General features: G+C 54.9%; 1 protein-coding gene across 2 annotated transcripts; it reads right to left on the bottom strand.

The window, feature by feature from the left end:
* Nucleotides 1–1,111: 1,111 nt before the first annotated feature.
* FRS3 (fibroblast growth factor receptor substrate 3) lies at nt 1,112–18,151 on the bottom strand. 2 transcript variants are annotated; one of them, XM_063418566.1, is made up of 7 exons: nt 17,922–18,151; nt 14,356–14,485; nt 14,114–14,202; nt 12,226–12,412; nt 8,833–8,994; nt 7,041–7,192; nt 1,112–5,498 (listed from the first exon to the last, which is right to left on the bottom strand). In XM_063418566.1, exons 3-7 carry the CDS (start codon nt 14,177–14,179, stop codon nt 4,644–4,646), a joined length of 1,422 nt encoding a protein of 473 aa, XP_063274636.1. In that variant the 5' UTR covers nt 14,180–14,202; nt 14,356–14,485; nt 17,922–18,151; the 3' UTR covers nt 1,112–4,643. The 2 variants fall into 2 exon arrangements, with proteins under 2 accessions (XP_063274636.1, XP_063274637.1); XM_063418567.1 differs by having other exon boundaries at nt 4,698–5,406.
* Between the last annotated feature and the right edge of the window lie 1,416 nt (nt 18,152–19,567).

Here is a 19,567-nt window from a genome sequence, read left to right as displayed (position 1 = left end):
CAGGACGAAGGAAATGGCTTTGAACTGACAGAGGGGAAGCAGCTCCAGGAATTGTCTTGTACAGGTCTGGGCCACCATCCCATTCCGTTTGTTCTGTTCAATTCCACACTCCAGGCAAACCAGGAGCTGCTCTCCAGAGGGGCCCTGCCTGGATTTCCCTGGGAATAACCCAAAGGAACAATTCCACAGAGCGCCTCTGCTTCCCTGCCACGGCAGAAATGTTCAGTGCACGAGGGGTGACAGGGACAGGAGTCACACAGGAGGAGCTCGAGGTGACACCGGAGCATCCGGGGCCTTTCAGCTGGAAAATTCCCTTCGCTAGGGAAGGAAAACAAATCAAATCCCATCTTTTCAAGGAGCCTTTTCCATCCCCTGGCCTGTAATTGCCAAGTTCAAAGCTGCCAGGGCTCTCCCTAATGAATTCAGCTCCAGCAACAGCAACCCAAACCTGTTCTGCTGCCTGTGAGCAGCATTTCCAGCCCAGCCAAGTTTGGGGAAAAGACAGAATTCCCAGAAGGGCTGAGGGCAGCCCTCCCACAGGCTGGGATCAGGGAATGGCTTCATTAACGATCATTCATTAATTAACCTGAGAGGGCTGAGCAGCATCACACAGAGAGACAGTGACAAAACAGAGCTGGAAATGCCACCCCGGCTCTGTCTTTATCTCTCTACAGGATCTTTTAAGAACGAATTTTCCAATTATTAAATGACACCTGAATTATTTTTAATTTTAACCCAATAACCAACCATCCCTGGCCCACAATGTGGATTTTTCTACCCAATTACAAAAGACCACCCAAACTCATGAAGGAGAAGGTGAAAAAGAGGGACACGTGGCCTCAGGGACACGTGGCAGCACCCAAGGACAGCCCCAGCCCCGAGCTGCTGCCACCGGAGGCACGAAGAGCCCACCCAGCACCTCCCCTGGAATTTAACCCGCCTGGAAAGGGCCCTCACCTCCTCCTCCATGGAAATGGAAAACATTTCATCCTCTGGGGAAAAGGGGAAAAAGGGGAAAAAGGGGAAAAAGGGGAGAAAGGGATTTTGTGTTCCTCAGCTCCTACAGAGGCTCCAGAGGGAGTTGTGGTGAGGGTGACACCGACAGCTTAGAAACTCTTTATTTAAATACTTTATTTAAAGCTTATCGCAGTTAACTTTTATATATATATATATAGATATAGATAGATATAAACAATTTATTCTCTCACTTCCCTAAATGAAAGCTGGATTTAGGGGGATACATTACTTGGGGTGTGGGTTGTTTGTTTGTTTTTCCTTCAAATAAAGTCATTTGTTATACATATAAAAATATATTACTTGGGTTTCCTTTCAGTTACAGGTGACACAAGGGACGGGACGGACCAAAGAATGGAAGACGAGCACGAGGAAACCAAAAAAGAGAAAAGAAAAACCAGTGGATTGAAGCGTGTGGCACACTTGGAATTTATAGTGCAACAGCAAGCCAAGAACTGCACGTTCTGCGACACAAACATGGCACCACTCACACTTGGGACACGTGGCCTTGCTCCCCACAGGGTCACGGCTCAACAGGACATGACAGCACCAAAAAACCGAAAAAAAAAAGGAATTTCAAATCCTGGCACTGGAGCTCCCGGCCCTCGGAGCTGCGGGATGGGGCTCTCCCCTCTTCCACGGACGTCAGCAGCGGGAAACGTCGAAGGAAAGGCGGGCGCGAGGCTCGGCAGCGCCTCTGGCTGGGCTCGGGGTCCAGCTCCTGTCCCAGGAGGGACAGGGACACGGCCAGCAGGGAGGTGGGGCTGCAGGACATTCCAGGGCATTCCAGGGCATCCCGGAGCATCCCAGGGCATCCTGGAGCATCCCAGTGCATCCCAGAGCATTCCAGAACATCCTGGAGCATCCCAGGGCATCCCAGAGCATCCAGGAGCATGCCAGAGCACCCCAGTACATCCCAGAGCATCCCAGTGCATTCCAGTACATCCCAGTGCATGCCAGAGCATCCCAGAGGATGCCAGAGCATCCCAGTACATCCCAGTGCATGCCAGAGCATCCCAGAGGATGCCAGAGCATCCCAGTACATCCCAGTGCATGCCAGAGCATCCCAGAGCATCCTGGAGCACCCTGGAGCATCCCAGTGCATCCCAGAGCATCCCAGTGCATCCCAGAGCATCCCAGGGCATCCTGGAGCATCCCAGTGCATCCCAGTACATTCCAGAGCATCCCAGGGCATCCCAGAGCACCCAGAGCGCTGCTCCCCGTCAGAACAGGCACAGAGAAATCCAAGGAAAGGCCACGTGTTCCGCAGGGAGGGGCGAGGGGACACCCCGGGGCAGCTCAGCGCGACCCCGGCGTCGAGACAAAACCCCACAGCTAAAGGCCACGAATTTACCCGGAATTTCAGCCCTTCCAGGCCCGTAGTGAAGGGAACAAACTGCACATTCCCTCCTGGCACCGAGCAGGGGCCGCTCCCGGCCCCAGCCGGGCTCGTGGGTGCAGGCGACGCCTTTGATGCCGCTCCAGGCGCGGCTGCCCCGCGGCTCCGCTCCCACTCCCACGGCTCCCATTCCATTTCCCGCCCAGCCCCGAGTTCATCCCTTCTCCCTTCCCAGCTGCTCTTTTCCACAGTGTTTTCCTCCCAGTTGGTGGCTCAGCAAAGCCACCAAGCTCTTTTGGGGCTTGGAGCGAGCCCCAGGGACTGGCACCGGTTTGGCAACGAGCTGGGATGCGAAGGAGCAGCTCATAAATAAATAAGGAAATTAATAAATAAACCCACAGCACTTCTCAGCAGCTGCCAAAAAGAACCCTCATAAAAAAAAAACAAAGCAGGATATGGCACAAGTGAAGATTTCTAGACCAAACCTCCAATGTCCCTCATGGTTGTGGCCTTTCCCTCCTCTTCTAAAGCAGGGAAGGGAATTTTAAGGATTTAGGCAATCAGGTTTCTGTGATCACAGTGTGTGCCCATGGCTCTGTGTCCTCCTCGTTTAATTGCAGCTGCCCAATTGAAACTGAATCTGAGACAGGGACAGAAGGAGAAAAAGCTTCAGGAGCAGACAGTGAGCTGAGGGGGGAAAGGCCACGGCGTGAGCTCCCTCCTCTCCAGGCACCACTGGAAACACGAGGCAAATCCAGGCACAGCTCCAGAGTGGCAGAGATCTCCTGGAAATGTGGAATCCCAGCTCTGGAGTGGCAGAGATCTCCTGGAGATGTCAAATCCCAGCCCTGGAGTGGCAGAGATCTCCTGGAGATGTGAAATCCCAGCCCTGGAGTGGCAGAGATCTCCTGGAGATGTGAAACCCCAGCTCCAGAGTGGCAGAGATCTCCTGGAGATGTGGAATCCCAGCTCTGGAGTGGCAGAGATCTCCTGGAGATGTGAAACCCCAGCTCCAGAGTGGCAGAGATCTCCTGGAGATGTGAAACCCCAGCCCTGGAGTGGCAGAGATCTCCTGGAGATGTGAAACCCCAGCTCCAGAGTGGCAGAGATCTCCTGGAGATGTGGAATCCCAGCTCTGGAGTGGCAGAGATCTCCTGGAGATGTGAAATCCCAGCCCTGGAGTGGCAGAGATCTCCTGGAGATGTGAAACCCCAGCTCCAGAGTGGCAGAGATCTCCTGGAGATGTGAAACCCCAGCTCCAGAGTGGCAGAGATCTCCTGGAGATGTGAAACCCCAGCTCTGGAGTGGCAGAGATCTCCTGGAGATGTCAAATCCCAGCCCTGGAGTGGCAGAGATCTCCTGGAGATGTGAAACCCCAGCCCTGGAGTGGCAGAGCTCTCCTGGAAATGTGAAACCCCAGCCCTGGAGTGGCAGAGATCTCCTGGAGATGCAAAATCCACGGGGAACGGGCTCGATTTGCACGGAGCTCCCAAAGCAGCTCAGTTTTGGGAGCACTCCCTGGCTCTGCCCTGCCTCACCCCAGGCTGTGCCACCTCACTGCTGGCACCTCCCGCCCGGAATTCAACGCTCCGAGCCACCAAACATCCCACAAGGCTTGAAAAAGGAGCAACACAGAGAGGGGAGGACGGACAGACAGACAGACGGACGAGCCTCAACAGCAGCAGCTGCAGGAGCCACGCTGGGCCCCCGGGGAATGGGCAAAGAGGGGATGGGAAAAAAAGGAATGGGAAAAGAGGAGATGGGAAAAGAGGGGATGGGAAAAGAGGGGATTGGGACAGAGGGGATGGGCAAGAGGGGATGGAAAAGAGGGAATGGGAAAAAAGGGAATGGGAAAAGAGGGGATGGGCAAAGAGGGAATGGAAAAAAGGGAATGGGAAAAGAGGGAATGGAAAAAAGGGAATGGGAAAAGAGGGAATGGGAAAAGAGGGAATGGGAAAAGAGGGAATGGGAAAAGAGAATAGGCAAATCAGGAATGGGCAAAGAGGAGAATGGGAAAAGAGGGGATGGGGAAAGAGGGGATGGGAAAGAGGGGATAGGCAGGGAAGGGATGGGAAAAAAGGGAATGGGCAAAGAGGGAATGGGCAAATGGGGATGGGGAAAGAGGGAATGGGCAAATGAGAAATGGGCAAAGAGAGAATGGGGAAAAAAAGGAATGGGGAAAGAGGGGATGGGCAAAGAGGGGATGGGCAAACAGGGGAATGCTGACACGGGGCAGGACACAGCTTGGGGCAGGACCGAAGCCACGACACGGGGCTGGCACTTGGGGCCCTCACAGGGGCAGGTCGGTGCTGTTGTGCCGCGTTTTCCTCGAGGTGCCATCGTCCCTGGGCAGGGCCCGCTGCAGGCTGGACATGGCCGCCGTCTTCTTGAGGTCGATCACGGCGTACGAGTCGGTGCGGCGGGCGCCGGGGCTGCCGTGCTGGCAGAGCTGGGGCTCCTGCTGCCCCGGGCACGGCTCAGGCTCCAGCTCCACCTGGATGTAGTTGAGCTGGCGCGGAGGCTCCGGGCAGGGCCGGGGGAAGTCGAAGCTGAAGACGCTGGGCAGGCGGCTGCGCCGGGCGCGGGGCAGGAAGGCGCGGCGCGGCTGCGGGGCCGCGCTCCCGGCGTTCTGCAGCGGCTCCTCCTCGCCCGCCTCGGAGAAGCCATTTGGGGATGGCGTGGGCGCCGTGCCGGCGTCCTCGTCCCTGTGCCGGGCCGGCTGCAGCTCCCACACCGGCGGAAGGTTCTGGTAGTGCAGCAGCGCCGAGCGGCGATGGGAGCGGCTCCCGTCGTCCTTGGGGCAGCCGGCCCGGCACAGGGACGAGGCGCTGGGGGCCACCAGCCCGTTGAGGTTCTCGTAGACGCACTGAGGGGACGGGCAGCCCTCCTGGCACTCGTTGTTGTTGTTGTTGTGGGGGCACAGGTGAGGCCGGCATTGCCGGGGCTGCCGGCACAGGCGGCGGTAGCCGGAGGTGGGAGCCAGCACGAATTTCACCTCCCCTGGCTGCAGGAAGACCTGGGGGTTTCGGTCTTCCAGGGAGCAGCTGTGGTTCCTAGGGGGGAAAGGAGGGTGGGCTTCAGGCAAGGAGTGCATACGGTGCCGGCCCCTCGGCTCCGGCTCCCCGGTGTTGACGTAGGTGTGGGACTGCAAGGAGAGAAGCAGAGGGACAGTGAAAGGAGGAGACAGCAGAGAACCAGAGCAAAACAGCTGAGAAACCAGCAGGAGAGGGGAATCAGGCAGTGGCTGGTGAGGAAAAGAAGGATTTTAGGGAGTTTGGGAAGGTTTGGAGTAAAAATGTGAAAGTTGGTTTGGGTTTTGTGGGGGGAGAGACAAAAGGAGTCCAGATGTGGATACACACTGTGGGTCCACATGGATGGACAACAGGAATTTCCTCCTGGAAAGGGTGGTCAGGCTTCGGGAGGTTTGGAGTCCCCACCCTGGAGGTGTCACTGAGGGCTCTGGGTAGGGATTAATCTTGAGTTTAATCTTTCTCTGTGGTTCTGGGGCTCTGTGTCGTGCACATCTCACAAATTGTCTCCTCCAGTGGCTCTCAGGGGGTCCCACAGCCTGCCCAGGCCTCCCTGGGTTCCTCCCTTTTCCTCCAAAACCTCCAAACCAGCTGGGTTTTTTAGGAAAAGATCTAAAAATTCTACAGCTGGGACCAAAGAGCTGGGTTTGGAGTAAAAATGTGAAAGTTGGTTTGGGTTTTGTGGGGGGAGAGACAAAAGGAGTCCAGATGTGGATACACACTGTGTGTCCACGTGGATGGACACCAGGAATTTCCTCCTGGAAAGGGTGGTCAGGCTTTGGGAGGTTTGGAGTCCCCAACCCTGGAGGTGTCACCTGGAGGTGGCACTGAGGGCTCTGGGTGGGGATTAATCTTGGGTTTAATCTTTCTCCGTGGTTCTGGGGCTCTGTGTCATGCACATCTCACAAATTGTCTCCTCCAGTGGCTCTCGGGGGGTCCCACAGCCTGCCCAGGCCTCCCTGGGGGTGCCTCAGGCCAGCTGGGTTTTTTAGGAAAAGATCTAAAAATTCTAGAGCTGGGTTTGGAGTAAAAATGGGAAAGTTGGTTTGGGTTTTGTGGGGGGAGAGACAAAAGGAGTCCAGATGTGGATACACACTGTGTGTCCACATGGATGGACAACAGGAATTTCCTCCTGGAAAGGGTGGTCAGGCTTCGGGAGGGGTTTGGAGTCCCCACCCTGGAGGTGTCACCTGAGGGCTCTGGGTAGGGATTAATCTTGGGTTTAATCTTTCTCCGTGGTTCTGGGGCTCTGTGTCATGCACATCTCACAAATTGTCTCCTCCAGTGGCTCTCAGGGGGTCCCACAGCCTGCCCAGGCCTCCCTGAGTTCCTCCCTTTTCCTCCAAAACCTCCAAACCTGCTGGGTTTTGTAGGAAAAGATTTAAAAATTCTACAGCTGAGAGCAAAGAGCTGAACCTCAAGAACAAACCCAAAAAGGGTCTGAATTTAGGGCGTTGTGTGACAGCTGGCAGGTAAAAAACCCCAAAAACCCCAGTGGGCTGAGGACAGAACTCCGATTTTTTTGCCAGAAGTTCTAGTAAAGTGTCAAAGAGCAGGAGCAAAATGAAGGAGAATAAAAAGAGAGACAAGGAGTGAGGATCCCCTGAGCTTTGAGGGAAACCCAGAACTGCACCCAGCAGAGTTTAGGGTGGCTTTACCTGCTCGTCTGGCGCCAGGAGGGGAAGGGTGGAGTCCTCCCCCACGGAGGGAGGTCTCAGGCTGCTCACTGAGGGGGGCCGGGCTGCAGAGCGGGACAGGGATTCTCCAGGGAAGCTGTGAAATCCATTGGGAAGTCCAGTGTAGCCCAGACCTGCGAGGGAATCAAGGAGGGAAGCAAAAAATTGGTACAAAATCAAATTATTGCATGTTCAGAGCGAGCTGGGCTCTTCTGGACACGCTGGAAGGTAAAACCAGAGCACACACAAGGGCAAAAAATTTAAGGAATTCTGTTGGAACCCTGGGCACTGAGAATTTCAGACTTTCTGTGCTGACAGGCACTGACCCCCAAGAAAACACTGCACTGACCTGAGGCCATGGAACAGGCTTCCAAAATTGAATTATAGAACTGGGATTGTGGGTGTGGAGTTTGAATAGGGGTGTGTAATATCACAGGGTGGAAAATTTGAAGTTTAAGGGTTTTAGAATATAGTAATATATATATAAATAAGATAGAGGATTTAGGGCTTTGGCCAGTCCTTCCTTTTCACCTGCTTCTCCATGGGTTTGAGTGGTTTTTTGTAACTGGGTAGAAAAATCCACCTAAATTATTTTTACTTTTAACCCAATTATGAAATGGCACCTAAATTATTTTTACTTTTAACCCAATAACCAACCATCCCAACCAGGGGTGGTTGGTCATTGGGTTAAAAGTAAAAATAATTCAGGTGCCATTTCATAACTGGACAATTCATTCTTAAAAAACTTTGTAGTGAGATAAAGACAGAGCCATTTTCTACTTTGTTAGCCAGAACTCACAACCTGTGAGACCGTGCTGTAAATAAGAATTAATAAACATCTCAGTCTGAACAGGAACACCATCTCTTGAGCATTTAATCCTGGCTCTGACAGAAAAGAAGATCAGAACTCCACAGAATTCCTCATGGAGACAGGAATTGAGCCATTCCTGCAGAAACCACCAAGCAGGTGCTGCTCAGGAGAGGCCACAGGGCAGTGGTGGCCTGGAGGGACCCGGCTGGGGGTGACAGCTCTGAGTGCTCCAGGGGATTTTTGTGTTTTGTGTTTTGTTTTTTGTTTCCTCAGAAACCAAACCCCACAAAGCAGGAGCACAGAGGGCACAGAGCCAGGGGCAGTTTGATGGCAGCACTGCAGATGTCACCCCCTGTGTCCCCTGGCCTGTCCCCACACTTTGGGAGTCCAGGGCGTTCCTCTGGGACCCTGGCACAGAGCCCAAAACAACCCTGTCCTTGATCTTAGCCCATGGAAAAAATGACCAACATTCCATGAAGAATTACAAGCCACAAGAGTGTGAAATAAATAGAAATTCAGTTTGTCACAGGGTGAAAATGTAGAATTTGGGGTTTTCACAATGGAGGTTGGGAAGCCAAGATGGAGGAATCAGGGCATTGTCCTGTCCTCCTTCCTCTTCTTCTCCAGCTCCATCTGCTGTGACAGGGCACACGAGATTGGTTTAGGTAGCACTCTTTTAGAGTTTAGATAGGTATGAATTAATTGGTGTGAAATTAAAAATACTTTGTAGAAGGTGGCTGGGTCAGAGACCTGGCAGGAAAAGGTCTGGGACCTCCTGAAGGGCAGAGAGAGGACAGAGAGATCAGGAACAATAAACCAAATTAGAAACCTGAGCTTGCAGACTCCATCCTTCTTTTCTGGTTCAGGCTTTCAGGAAGAAAAAAACCTCAAACCTCACAAAAAAACCCCTCAAACCTCAGGGAAAACCAGCCCTGAGACCCCCCCACCCTGCTGGGCTCTTACTGGGGGGGCCCTGGGGGCTCCGGGCCAGCTCCTGCTCCGAGGGGTGGCTGCTCCTGGTGACCACCACGGGCTCCTCCACCACGTTGATGCTGTTGCACTGCATCAGCTCCTGCAGCAGGTTGAAGATTTCCTCTGCTCGGGAGCACTTGAAGGCAAAAATCCCTGTTGGGGATAGAGAGGAGGGTCAGAGCAGCAAGGAATTGATCCTGGTTTTAAATTATGTGTTATTGTCACTTTGAGATGAATTCTGATTTCTTCTGTGGTTGTTTAACAAGGAAAACAAGAAACCTGGTGGGTTATTCAGGAAATAACAGCAGCAATCATGGAATAAAGAATGGTTTGGGTTGGAAAAGACCTTAAAGATCATCCAGGTGCACACCCAACCTGCCAGGACTCAGAGCTCCATCCAGCCTGGCTTTAACCCCCTCAGGGCTGTGGTTTCTCACCCACACAGGTGTGGAGGGCCAGGTGAACCTCTCACCTGTCCTAAGAACTCCCCTCCATCCTTTTCCAGGGGAAATTCCAGGCAGTGACCCCTCCAAGCTGGGCTGGGCCCCGTGCACGGGCGGGAGGGACGGGAAGGTGACGATTTTAGAAATCTCTGGGATTGAAGAGTTTCTCCCCAAAGGAGCAGCCCAGGAGCCAATCCCAGGCTGGCACACGCACACACCAAAGCCATGGCAACAGCAGCAGCCTGGCAACGAGGGCTGCTCCAAAACAGCCACGTTTTCCACGTTCTGCACCCCAAAAAACAGCTGGATCTGCCTTGCATCAGGTGGGGAGCAGCCTCAGCAAGGAGGGCTCCAGGTAAAATTAATAAGAAGGATAAAATTCTACAAGGAAGGGAGAGAACTCAACAAAGCTCATCACCCCTCTCATTTCTGTTTAAGGAGTGCCTGATAAAAATTCTGCAGGATAAAATCCTACAAGGAAAGGAGAGAACTCAACAAAGCACATCACCCCTCTCATTTCTGCTTAACGAGTGCCTGATAAAAATTGTGCAGGATAAAATCCTATAGGGAAGGGAGAGAACTCAACCAAGCACATCACCCCTCTCATTTCTGCTGAAAGAGTGCCTGATAAAAATTGTGCAGGATAAAATCCTACAAGGAAAGAACTCAACAAAGCACATCACCCCTCTCATTTCTGTTTAAGGAGTGCCTGATAAAAATTCTGCAGGATAAAATCCTACAAGGAAAGGAGAGAACTCAACAAAGCACATCACCCCTCTCATTTCTGTTTAAAGAGTGCCTGATAAAAATTGTGCAGGATAAAATCCTACAAGGAAAGAACTCAACAAAGCACATCACCCCTCTTTGCTTAAAGAGTGCCTGAAAAAAATTCTGAAGGATAAAATCCTACAAGGAAAGGAGAGAACTCAACAAAGCTCATCACCCCTCTCATTTCTGTTTAAGGAGTGCCTGATAAAAATTGTGCAGGATAAAATCCTACAAGAAAAGGAGAGAACTCAACAAAACTCATCACCCCTCTCATTTCTGCTTAACGAGTGCCTGATAAAAATTCTGCAGGATGTGAGAGCTCTGCTTCATCCCCTCTGCCTGGACCTGAACAGAACCAGGGCAGAATTTTTATCCCTGGATTAAATTTTCCCCACCCTGCAAAAGGCAAAGCAGAAACCAAAGGACAGATTCCCTGATAGGAGAGGAAAACCCCACTGAAATAAATATTAAAGAGCAGCAGATGCCACTGCAGATTCACACAGACCCTGAGCACTCACACGAGTCCTTTTGGAGTTTACAAACACATTAACAGAATGAGGAAACAAATTTTTTTTTTCCTCCCAGGGGATGCAGATGCCAAGGAAATGTTCAGCTCTTTTTAAAAGCACCAGAGAGTGGGGAAGGAACCAAGAGACACCATTGTAAAAGTGTCACTCCTCTGTCCCCAGACTATTCCCAGTGCTGCTGGGGAATTGGCGTCAGCTCCTGGCTGAGTCACTTCCCACCCGTGCTCACAACATCGTGGAATTCCTTCTCCTCTGTCTGCTGCCAGCCCCAAAATCAGAGCTCTGAGCAGAACCAGCACCGAGGAAAACAAAGCTCAAAGCAGAACTCAAACCAAAACTGCTCTGTGGGATAAATAATCCTAAAGGGGACCTGGGGAAGGTGCAGGCGCTGCTCTGTCCTGAGTTGAAAGATGTTTAATGTCTTGCAAATAAATTTAAGCTCCTGAGGAAGGCCCAGCAACCCCTCCTGTCCCAGCTGGGGCACCAAAGCACGGAGCAAGAACCCCAAAAATGCTCCACAAGCACCAGCAAGGTGAGGCTGTGGGCTTGATATTTCTGAAGCCTGAGGGTTGCTGGCTTTTCCAAGGGAAACTTTTCAGCAGTTTGTCCTTTCCCAGACAACTCTGTGTAAAAAAACATTCTTCCAAGTAAACAATAAAATATTTCCAAGTAAACAATATTCCTTTCCCAGCACAACCTCTCTCCCAGGTGTTGTTTGTGACCAATGGAGAGAGGTGTCCATCCCGTGGACCAATAATTTGCTTTTTTAGCACAGGGGGTTCTAAAAAGGCTGAATTAATTGTAAATGAAGCCTCCTGATTCTCTTCTGCCTGCTGAACTGGAGCCAAAGGGTTTTTATTCCGTGTCCAACAGGGACACGAGGCCACCAGACCCATTTAACCCTTTTAACCCCGAGCTGTGGGTGCTCTGGGTAAAAGGGCACAGAGCCCAAAATAACCCTGTCTTTGATCTCAGCCCATGGAAAAAAACAACCAACACTGCATGAAGAACTACAAGAGTGTGAAATAGATAGAAATTCAGTTTGTCACAGGGTGAAAATGTAGAATTTGGGGTTTTTAAATGGAAGCCAGGATGGAGGAATCAGGGCATTGCCCAGACACCGTGGGCAAGGAGGCTGCAGAGAGCTCAGAATTGAGGGGGACACGAGGATCTGCTCCTTTGAGGAGAGAAATCTCAGGGTTGGAGCCCCCAGGAGCCCCCAGGGGCCCCCAGGGATCCCCCAATAGCCCCCAGGAGCCCCCAGGAGCCTCCAGGGATCCCCAGAGAGCCCCCAGAGAGCCCCCAGGGATCCCCAGGAGCCCCCAGGAGCCTTCAGAGAGCCCCCAGGGATCTCCCAGGAGCCCCCAGGAGCCCCCAGGGAGCCTCCAGGAGTCCCCAGGGATCCCCAAGAGCCCCCAGGGATCCCCAGGAACCCCCAGGGATCACCCAGGAGCCCCCAGGAGCCCCCAGGGAGCCTCCAGGAGTCCCCAGGGATCCCCAAGAGCCCCCAGGGATCCCCAGGAACCCCCAGGGATCACCCAGGAGCCCCCAGGGATCACCCAGGGAGCCCCCAGGGATCACCCAGGAGCCCCCAGGGATCACCCAGGAACCCCCAGGGAGCCCCCAGGAGCCCCCCAGGCACTGACCCTGCCCGGTGTGGCAGCGGCGGCCGCTCTCGAAGGAGAAGAGGTTGGAGTCGAAGCCGTAGCGGCGCAGGCACAGGTAGGGCCACCTGACGGCGTCGCGCTTGTGCGTGTGCAGGATCAGCTCCCTCTGCGTCAGCTCCATCACCCCCGAGCCCAGCTCGTGCCCCTCGTCGTTCACGTTGGTCACCTGGGCAGGGGACACGGGGAAAATCAGAGCCACGGGGTGGGTGAGGATGGGAAGGAGCAGCAGAGAGGGGCTGGGAGCACAAACGCTGTGAGGAACAACCCGGGGAGCTGGGGGTGTTTATCCAAAAGGAGACTCAGAGATGATTTTATCACTCTCACATCCCCCTGGAAGGTGCCTGTGCTCGGGTGGGGTTGGGCTCTGTGACTGGAAAATCTCCTCATCCAAAGAAGTGACCCCACAATTTACACCAGCGCCTTGGTGTCAGCATCAGGGGTTACAAAGACTAAAATTCATATTTAGGAAAATCAGCCCTGACAGGAGGAGAGGACACAGCCTCAGCTGAGCCAAGGGAAACACAGGTTGGAGATCAGAAGAAGTTTTTCACAGAAAGGTGACAAAGCCCTGGAATGGCCCTGCCCGGGGAGGTGCTGGAGTCACCATCCCTGGGTGTGTTAAACAAAGCCTGGATGTGGCACTGGGGCCAGGGTTTATTGAGGAGTTGGGGCTGGGTTGGACTCGATGATCTTGGAGGTCTCCTCCAACCTGGTGATTCTGGGACTCTGTAAATTCTGTAAATTCTGTAAATTCTGGGAATTCTGGGAATTCTGTGAATTCTGTGAATTCTGGGATTCTGAGTTCAAATCTCTGCTTCGGTTGCTGGCTGGACACCGAGGGGTGGAGAACTCCCTGGGCAGTTCCAAGCCCTGACCAAGCTTTCCATGAGGAAATTCCCCCTGATTTCCAGCCTGAACCTCCCCTGGTGCAGCTTGAGGCTGATTCCTCCTCCTGTCCCTTGAGGCTGATTCCTCAACTGACTCCCTCCAGCTGCCCCCTCCTGTCAGGGAGTTGTGCAGAGCCACAAAATCCCCCTGAGCCCCCTTTTCTCCAGGCTGAGCCCCTTCCCAGCTCCCTCAGAACCCTCCAGACCCTTCCCCAGCTCCCCCAGGACCCTCCAGACCCTTCCCCAGCTCCCTCAGGACCCTCCAGACCCTTCCCCAGCTCCCTCAGGACCCTCCAGACCCTTCCCCAGCTCCCTCAGGACCCTCCAGACCCTTCCCCAGCTCCTTCAGGATCCTCCAGACCCTTCCCCAGCTCCCCCGGGACCCTCCAGACCCTTCCCCAGCTCCCTCAGGACCCTCCAGACCCTTCCCCAGCTCCTTCAGGACCCTCCAGACCCTTCCCCAGCTGCTCCAGCTCTGTTTCCATCCCTGGACATGCTCCAGCCCCTCAATGTCTCCCTTGCTGTGAGGTCCCTCCAGGTGCTTTGAGCATCACCCAGCCCAGCCCAGCCCAGCCCAGCCTCCAAGCCCTGCAATTCCCTGGATTCCCCTCCCTTTCCTGCTGCCTTTTTCCCAGCTGAGAGCAGGGATTCGTGGCTGGCAGGAGCTGGCAGCCCACAAGCTTGGCAGCTCAGCTGCTGTGGCTGAGCCCAGCCTCTGGAACACAGCCCTGAGCAATAAAAGGTTTTTTTCTCTCCAGTCCCCCATTTCCTTGCATTTCCCAAGCAGAGGCAATTGAGCAGCAAATACAAACACATTTGCAGCAGGAGTTTCTTAAAGAAAGGGGAAAAAAAACCCCAACCCAAACCCGAAGTGATGAATTTGCAAATGCTCTGCAGGGATGTCTGCGTGGTTTGCTCCCCCCTGGTGCAGTCAGAGCTGTCCCAGACCCTCTGGCAGGGTTGGAAGGGCAAGAATTTACCTTGAATTTGGTGGGGTGGTTGTCTGGGACGCTGTCTGTGCACAGACAGCTGCAGCAGCTCCCCATGACGCCGGGCAGAGAGGCAATCCCTGGGGACAGGACACAAACTGGGCACAATCCCACTCCCAGCTCTCCCACTCTCTCCCAGCTGTGCCCTCCCCAATCCCAGTGGGTTTGGAGCTCCAGCTCTTTGCTCCTTGATTAACGAGTGGAACGCTAATTAAAACCAACAGGTTTCTCACCATCAGGCAGTTGTTGGATTTGTTGTGGAGGAGTGAGAAGGAATTCCCACTGCAGTCCCTCTACCCCCCTCGGGACTTCATGGCGAGCAGGTTTCACCTAAAACACGAGGGGAACACTCCCATCTTCCACCTGGCAAGGAGAACACAATTAAACAACGATAAAAGCAGAGAAAATCAAAAAGCAGGGGGTGGCAGAGTGACTGAACTTCCCTTCAAACATCCCAAGGAAAGCGGGTGCGTTTTGTGTTTAATTAATTACATTTATATCAATGCAGAAAACCCTGCACGGCAATGAAAAATACACAGCTAAAATAATAATTTAAAAAATTAAATAAGAGCTATTTCATTTCCTGGCTTTGGGATCCTACAGAGGAGTGGGGTTTAGTTTACCAGGGTGAAGAAAATAAAGCTGAGCAGCCAGAGGTGGTGGGGCAGCTGCTGCTGAGGAATGTGAAGGTGCCTTCACTGCAGGGAAGGTCCTTCAGGGTCAGCTGCTTTGGAGTAGGAAAAGCAAAAAAAAAAAAAAGGCCAGAAAACACAAAACCTCTGATATCTGACCCAGAAAACACAAAAATTCTGATATCTGACCCAGAAAACACAAAAATTCTGATATCTGACCCAGGCAGTGTGAGGATCAGGCAGGCAGGAGTTGCACGCAGCAGGAGTGAGAAATAATCCCGGGTTTTGCACTTGTAGTAAGAAATACTCCTGTGTTTGTTTTAATTGTATTGAGAAATGTGAAATTCTGCTGTCCCTGATGGGAACTCGGGCAGGTAACAGGGGATGATGCCAGGTGTGCCCTGAGAGCAGCCCAGTGCTTCCACCTGATCCAGCAGGATCCCCAGCCCAGCTCCAGGGCAGTAAATGGCAATTTGGGAGCCCCTTTCCTTTGGGAGCCTCTCTCAGTTGGAAACTTTTTTCATTTGAGAACCTCTTCCCACTGGGAACCTATTTCCTTTGGGAGCCTCTTTCAGTGGGAAACCTCTTCCCATTGGAAACCTTTTCCAATTGGAAACCTCTTCCCACTGGGAGCCTCTTTCGATGGGAAACCTCACTGGAAACCTTTTCCATCTGGAAACCTCTTTCCATTGGGAGCTTCTTTCCATTGGAAACCTCTTTCCATTGGGAGCTTCTTTCCATTGGAAACCTCTTTCCTTTGGGAGCCTGTTTCCTTTGGGAGCCTCTTCCCATTGGAAATCTCTTCCCATTGGGAGCCTCTTCCCATTGGGAGCCTCTTTCCATGGGAAACCTCTCTCAGTTGGAAACCTCTTTCAATTGGAAACTTTTCTTTTGGGAGCCTCTTTCTGTTGGAAACCTCTTCCCACTGGGAACCTATTTCCTTTGGGAGTCTCTTTCAGTGGGAAACCTCTTCCCATTGGAAACCTTTTCCAATTGGAAACCTCTTCCCATTGGAAACCTCTTTGGATAGGAAACCTCTCTCAATTGGAAACCTCTTTCCATTGGAAACTTTTTTCATTTGGGACCCTCTTCCCATTGGAAACTCCCTTCCATTGGGAGCCTCTTTCGATGGGAAACCTCTTCCCACTGGAAACCTTTTCCATTTGGAAACCTCTTTCCATTGGAAGCCTCTTTCCATTGGGAACCTCTTTCCACTGGGAGTCTCTTTCGATGGGAAACCTCTCTCAACTGGAAACCTCTTTCAATTGGATTTTTTTTTCCTTTTGGAGCTTCTTCCCATTGGAAATCTCTTTCCTTGGGACCCTCTTTCCATTGAAAACCTCTCCCCATTGGAAACCTTTTCCAATTAGAAACCTCTTCCCATTGGAAACCTCTCTCAACTGGAAACCTCTTTTAATTGGAAACTCTTTTCCTTTGGAAACCTCTTTCCATTTGGAGCCTCTCCCTCTGCCATGCCGGGCTCTGCCTCCCCCCTCCTCCAAATTAACCCCCGGATCGTGGGGTGGCAGAGCTGCCCCAGGCCCCTTCCAGTGTGGAGGGAGGGGGAAGAGCCACGCTCGAGCTGCCCAAGGGTCCCATTCCATTCTCACATCAAAGCACCCCATAAATCACCTCCCACTGCACCTCTGTGCCTCCACTTGGGCCCTTGGAGAATTCCCCACCGTGCCCCCAGCCCTGCCAAGCGCCCAGAAGAGGAAAAGTTTCTTTCTGTGCAAGCTGAGAACAAACAGAGGCGGTGCCAGCTGCCCTCCTGCACACACCTGCCAGCCCTAGAGCACCGCCACACCTTCCCTGTGCCACCCTCACCCTGCCAGGCTGCTTGTTTTCCTAGGCTCAGCAGGATTTATTCCCCTGCCAGGCTTTGGACAGTGATCCAGCACAGATCCTGCTCTGTCTGATCTGGGCATGGGGCTGTGTCCTCTGTGGCTGTGATCTCCCACTCCCACCTCAGCAATTCCCTCAGGAATAACAGCTGGGAGAACACATTCTGCCTTTGCTGCCTCTTTCTTTGTTCCCCTGCCTCCACACCCCTCTCAGAGGGGTCTGCCTGAGGTGTTTTGGCTTAGCAAGGACAGTTTTGACTGAGAACTGAGCAAATGGACTAAAAAAACACCACGAGCTCCTTGAAGGCTCCCTGGGCGCTTCCCACTGCTCCTCGCTGGTGAATATTTCATCAGCATCCCTTCCACACAGACACTGAGTCTCCAGGCTCCTGCTCTGCACTCCCAACTCAATTTCCACAGTTCAGAGCTCAGCCAGGCACTAAAACCACCCCAAAGCCCAGCACGCTCCCCACAGCAGGACTGGGTCCCTCCTAAGGCCACCAGCCCCTCCAGACCCCCAGGATCCCAACCCAATCCAAATCAGCCCAGTTTGGACCAGGCTCTCCCCAGTTTCCAGCCAGGCTGTTCCCGTCCTCCCAAACCCCCAGCTCCTCCTGCCAGCCCTTCCCTTCACCCCAGAGCTGGAGCAGCAGCTCCCCCTAATCCCAAAGGATCGGGACACCCTGAGACCCCTGCACAGGGACACACTCGGGTGGAAAAGCGCCCGGTCCCGCATCAACCCCTCCGGGACACGCAGGGACAGACCCAACACATCCTCCTGGGAAAAGGAGGGAGCAGAGGGCAGCTCTGGGGGCAGGGGGCGAGGGGAAGGGGCTGGAGGAAAGAGGAGAGGGATGGGGGAGTCAGGAGAGAGCTGCAGGGAGGAGGAAGGGGATGGAGAGAGGAGGAAAGGGATGGAGAGAGGAGGAAAGGGATGGAGAGATGAAGAAGGGGATGTAGGGATGGGGAAGGGGATGGAGAGAGGAGGAAAGGGATGGAGGGATGGGAATGGGATGGAGGGATGGGGAAAAGGATGGAGAAAGGCGGAAAGGGCTGCAGGGATGAGGAGGACGGGGCTGCAGGGACATGGAAGGGGATGAAGGGATGAGGAAGGGGATGGAGGGATGAGGAAGGGGATGGAGGGATGAGGAAGGGGATGGAGGGAGGAGGACGGGCCTGCAGAGCCCGGGAGAGAACGAGGGGCCTGAATCCCGGGGGTACCGGGGAACTGGCCGCGAGGGGCGGCCGGGGGAGCCCGGGGAGCGCCCGAGGGGCGGGGGACGGGGGCGATGCCGCGGCCCCGCTCCAGGCGGGGCTCGGTACCTGAGGCGCTCCCGGCTCCGCCGTCCGGGAGCTGCGGCCCGGGGCCCCCGGAGCCCGGAGCGTGTCCAGGCTCCCGGCCCGGCCTTTCGCGGGGCCCGAAGCGTGTCGGGGCCCCCGGCCCGGCCCTGGCCCTGCCCGGCCCGGCGGGTCCGGGGGTCCCCGGTCGGGCCCGCAGCGATCGGGGCCGGGCCGGGCCCGGCGGAGCAGCGACACCGCCAGCGCCGGCGGCCGCCAGGGGGCGCCAGGGGGGCGCGGCCGAGCCGAGGGGGCGTGGCTGAGCCGAGGGGGCGTGGCTGAGCCGAGGGGGCGTGGCTGAGCCGAGGGGGCGTGGCTGAGCGAGGGGGCGTGGCTGAGCGAGGGGGCGTGGCCTGGGGTGGGCGTGGTCACAGAGTGGGCGTGGTCGGGGTAAGGGGATTAACAGGGGGGATTTTGGGGGTCAGGGTCGGGTTTGGGGGTCTGAGGCAGGACAGGACGCTGGGAGAGGGCAGCAAAGGGGGGTTTGGGGGTCTGGGTTGGGTTTGGGGGTCTGAGACAGGACAGAACGCTGGGAGGGGACAGCACAGGGGGGTTTGGGGGGTCAGGGTCGGGTTTGGAGGTCTGAGGCAGGACAGGACGCTGGGAGGGGTCAGCACAGGGGGGTTTGGGGGGTCAGGGTCGGGTTTGGGGGTCTGAGACAGGACAGGACGCTGGGAGGGGTCAGCACAGGGGGGTTTGGGGGTCTGAGACAGGACAGGACGCTGGGAGGGGTCAGCACAGAGGGGTTTGGGGGTCTGGGTTCAGGAGAAGCTCGAGGGGCATCAGTGGAAGGGAATTGGGGAGGGGTCTGTAGGAGAGGGGCTGGGGGATGGGTGGAATATTTGGGTTTGGGGGGACGTTCGAGGGAGATCACTGGAGGGGAATTGGGGAGGGGTCTGGGGATGGAGATCAGTGGAGGGGAATTGGGGAGGGCCCCGCCCTCTCTCTGGGGCAGGAGAGGGGCGGGGGGGGGGCAGTGGAAGAGATTTGGGGTTAGGGAATGGTCCTGGGGGATCAATGGAGGGGAATTGGGGAGGGATCTGGGGAGGGAGAGGGGCTGGGGGTCGGGCAGGGGGATTTGGGGGATCTGGGCTGGAGGGTTGCTCAAGGAAGGGTCAGTGGAGGGGGATTTTGTGGGGTCTGGGATGGAAGGATGCCCTCGGGGGTCGGTGCAGGGGGATTTTGCAGGGTCTGGGATGGAAGCCATCGGGGGGGTCCTGGTTGCCCATGCCGGATCCTGACTGAGCCCAGAATGCCCCCCCTGACCCGGGACGGGGCACAACCTCCAGCCAGGAACACCAGGGCAGGGCCCAGGGCACACACAGAGCCCACGGGGAGAGTTCATCCCAGCTGCAGATTTTATTTACAATTTCAATTCTGCAATCCCAGCTTTTACAGTTCCAGTCCCAACCCCGGCTGGGACCTGGCTCCTCATGCCAGTGCTCCCGCACGGAGCCCCCGAGCTGTCCCCTGCCCTCCCGAGCTGTCCCCTGCCCTCCCGAGCTGTCCCCTGCCCCTCCAAGCTGTCCCCTGCCCTCCCGAGCTGTCCCCTGCCCTCTGCGGGGACACCGCCGGTGCCACCGCGCCGCTGCCACCCCGGGAAAGCCCCGAGTGACCCCTCTGTCCCCGTG

The sequence above is a fragment of the Prinia subflava genome, chromosome 23 (genome assembly GCF_021018805.1).
Source record: "Prinia subflava isolate CZ2003 ecotype Zambia chromosome 23, Cam_Psub_1.2, whole genome shotgun sequence".
Taxonomy (NCBI): domain Eukaryota; kingdom Metazoa; phylum Chordata; class Aves; order Passeriformes; family Cisticolidae; genus Prinia; species Prinia subflava.
The sequence above is the reverse complement of the archived record's forward strand: the minus strand, read 5'-3'. Positions and strand labels throughout refer to the sequence as shown.

Coding starts and splice junctions, on each gene's coding strand:
- FRS3 (XM_063418566.1), bottom strand. CDS start 14,179: ATGGGGAGCTGCTGCAGCTGTCTGTGCACAGACAGCGTCCCAGACAAC. Junction 12,413..14,113: donor ACCACCCCACCAAATTCAAG/GTAAATTCTTGC, acceptor TCCCCTGCCCAG/GTGACCAACGTGAACGACGA. Junction 8,995..12,225: donor CCGCTGCCACACCGGGCAGG/GTCAGTGCCTGG, acceptor TATCCCCAACAG/GGATTTTTGCCTTCAAGTGC.